This window comes from Apteryx rowi, unplaced genomic scaffold (assembly GCF_003343035.1).
Source record: "Apteryx rowi isolate R43461 unplaced genomic scaffold, aptRow1 scaffold_149, whole genome shotgun sequence".
Lineage (NCBI taxonomy): Eukaryota > Metazoa > Chordata > Aves > Apterygiformes > Apterygidae > Apteryx > Apteryx rowi.
The window spans coordinates 164895-167150 of NW_020447741.1; the positions used below are offsets into that span (position 1 = coordinate 164895).

At 68.4% G+C, this 2256-nt stretch overlaps 1 protein-coding gene across 2 annotated transcripts in view; it reads right to left on the reverse strand.

The window, feature by feature from the left end:
- ADCYAP1 (adenylate cyclase activating polypeptide 1) overlaps positions 1 to 2256 on the reverse strand; it is a 4385-nt gene that overhangs the window by 552 nt on the left and 1577 nt on the right. For both annotated transcript variants that reach the window (XM_026058620.1, XM_026058621.1), the window contains 2 exons: positions 1384 to 1518; positions 787 to 882 (listed from right to left, as the gene is read on the reverse strand). In XM_026058620.1, coding sequence (XP_025914405.1) covers positions 787 to 882; positions 1384 to 1518 — 231 coding nt within the window. The remainder of the gene's footprint in view (positions 1 to 786; positions 883 to 1383; positions 1519 to 2256) is intronic.

Consider the following 2256-nt stretch of genomic DNA (forward strand, 5'->3'; position numbering starts at 1 on the left):
CTGCCTGCTCCCGGCTGCGCGCCGCGCCGCGGTGCCCCCCGCCGCCCGGTGCGGGGCCGCCGCCGCTGCCGGTGCAACACGTTCTGCGCCGGGGAAGACAAAGGAGCCGCCTCAGCCCGCTCCCAAACCGGGGCCGGTGCGGCCGGAGCCGGCAGGCGGGGGAGAGGATATACGCCCGCCATGAATTATGCATTGCGGCGGGGTAAGCTGCTGTCCCCGCGGCTTGATGAGCGCGTCCCCTCGCGCTGCGGCGCGGCGGGGTGCGCGGGGCTCGGCCCAGCCGGGCGGCGCGGGGCTGAGCGCGGCCCTGCCCGGCGTTTGGGGGCGCCCGCTCCTCCCGGCGGAGCGGGCTTGAGCCAGATGCCCCGCCGTGGCCGAGCCCCGGTAATCTCCTCCGACAGGCTGCCTCCCCAGGAAAGCGGGGAGGCCGCCCAACTTCTTAGCGTTAAATAACCCGGTTGTAAAAATATACATATACGGACACACCTAAAATCCGTATACGCGGACACAACGAACAACTCGCCGCGAAGCGCGGCACTGACAGCTCGGCTCACGCTGCCCCCGCGGCCGCGGCCGCGGCCGGGGCCGGGCAGGTTTGGGCACCGGGACCCGCCCGTGCCCAGCGCACCGGCCGGGCTTCGCCCCGCCAACCACCCCGCTGGCGCAACAAATTTCCAGCCGCGGCCCGTCAAGCTTTGTTTCCTCTCGCYGCGGCCTTTTAAGCAACTACTGTACTAGAGAAGCAGCAACGCCCAGCGCGGAAAAGAAAGGGCAAGAAACGCTTACCCGACCCGCTTGGCCATCAGAGAGTGCAGATATTTCCTCGCGGATAACTGACCCAGGAGTTTCCTGTAGGCTTTGTTGAAGATCCCATCGGCGTGCCTGGGCGGAGGGAAGAGCGCAGGGATGAGCGGCGAGGCCCGGAGCCGCTCCGCAGGGATGCGGAGGGCCCGGGCCGGCGGGCACCGTCCCTCCCTGCCGGCGAGCGGAGGCGGCTTCTCGCCGCGGTCCCCCGGGGCCCCTCTTCCCTACCCAGACCCTCCCCGCCTCCTTCCCGAGCTCTGCGCCCGCCTGGCATTTCTGCTTTATTTCTAGGAGCAGCGCTAGGCTTCCCGGCGCGGGCTGCTCCCCGCTCCCCCCCGCCTCCCTCCCCCGCGTTGCTGGAGGTAAGGCGGCTTTTCACTTTCTTCTGGTCTGTACTCTGGCGGCCGGGCAGGAGAACGGGGCTCGTGCAGCTTGATCGTTTGTGTGGGTTCGGGGTTTGTTTTTGTTTTTTTCCTGTTTGCTTGTTGGGTCTTTCCCCCCCCCTCCCAATCGGTTCGGACAGACCCGTTTTGCTCCCGTCTCAAAATTCATTCCTGCCACCCCGCGACTTCCAGTCACCTCTTTTCCGGTGGGTAATACAAGGTGTACATCTCGCCTATCATGGAGGACGGGTTCGCTACACCGAGGGGCTCATGGTCATAGGCGAAGTCCTGCAGAGTGTTCCCGTCCTCGTCATAGACTTCATCCTCCAGCCTGGCAACGAGAGCAGCGAGGGGAAGGAGTCAGCCGGGCGCGGGGCTCCCCGCCCTCCCCGCCCGCCCGGTCCCGGCTCCCGGCTCCCGGCGGAGCCGCCGCCGAGGGAGCGGGCACGGCAGCCCCGGGAGCTCCGTCCCCTGCCCCCGTCCCCTCCCCGCGCTCGCCCGCCAACCCGCTCCGCCGCTCCCATCCCCGCCCTCCACGCGGGAGGAAACACACCCGCCGCCAGGCGTGGGCCAAGGGAAAAAAAAACAACACACCCCCGCCCCCAGCCCCAGAAACAGCCCAGCGCTGCCAGAGCCGTGGCTGGTGCTTCCCGCACCGGGTGCGCGCACACACACACACACGCACGCACGCACACGCGCCGGGCACTGGGCGGAGGCGCAGCACCCCCGACGGCGCCGGGAGCCCGCAGGCCGCGCTGCCCCGCGCAGCGCCCCGCGCGCCGGGCTGGCGCTTGCGCGTGTTTTTGGTTTTAGCTGCAGGGTGTCTCTGCGCGCTGGGCTCGCCCGAGTTTTGCGTCCCGACCCGCCCCCCGCCCCTCCGCTCTCTCCGCAGTACGATGTAGGTCATGGCACGTTACCGGCAGCTATTTTTGTCCGTGAGCTTTAGCGGAGGTATTAATAATAGATGCCGCTAAAGTGTCTCACTTTTGCTAATTCAGGCGCTTGAATGAAGCGCGGCCGGTGCCTGCCAGCTACTGGCCCTGCCGGCCGCTGCGCCGGCCGCCCTGCG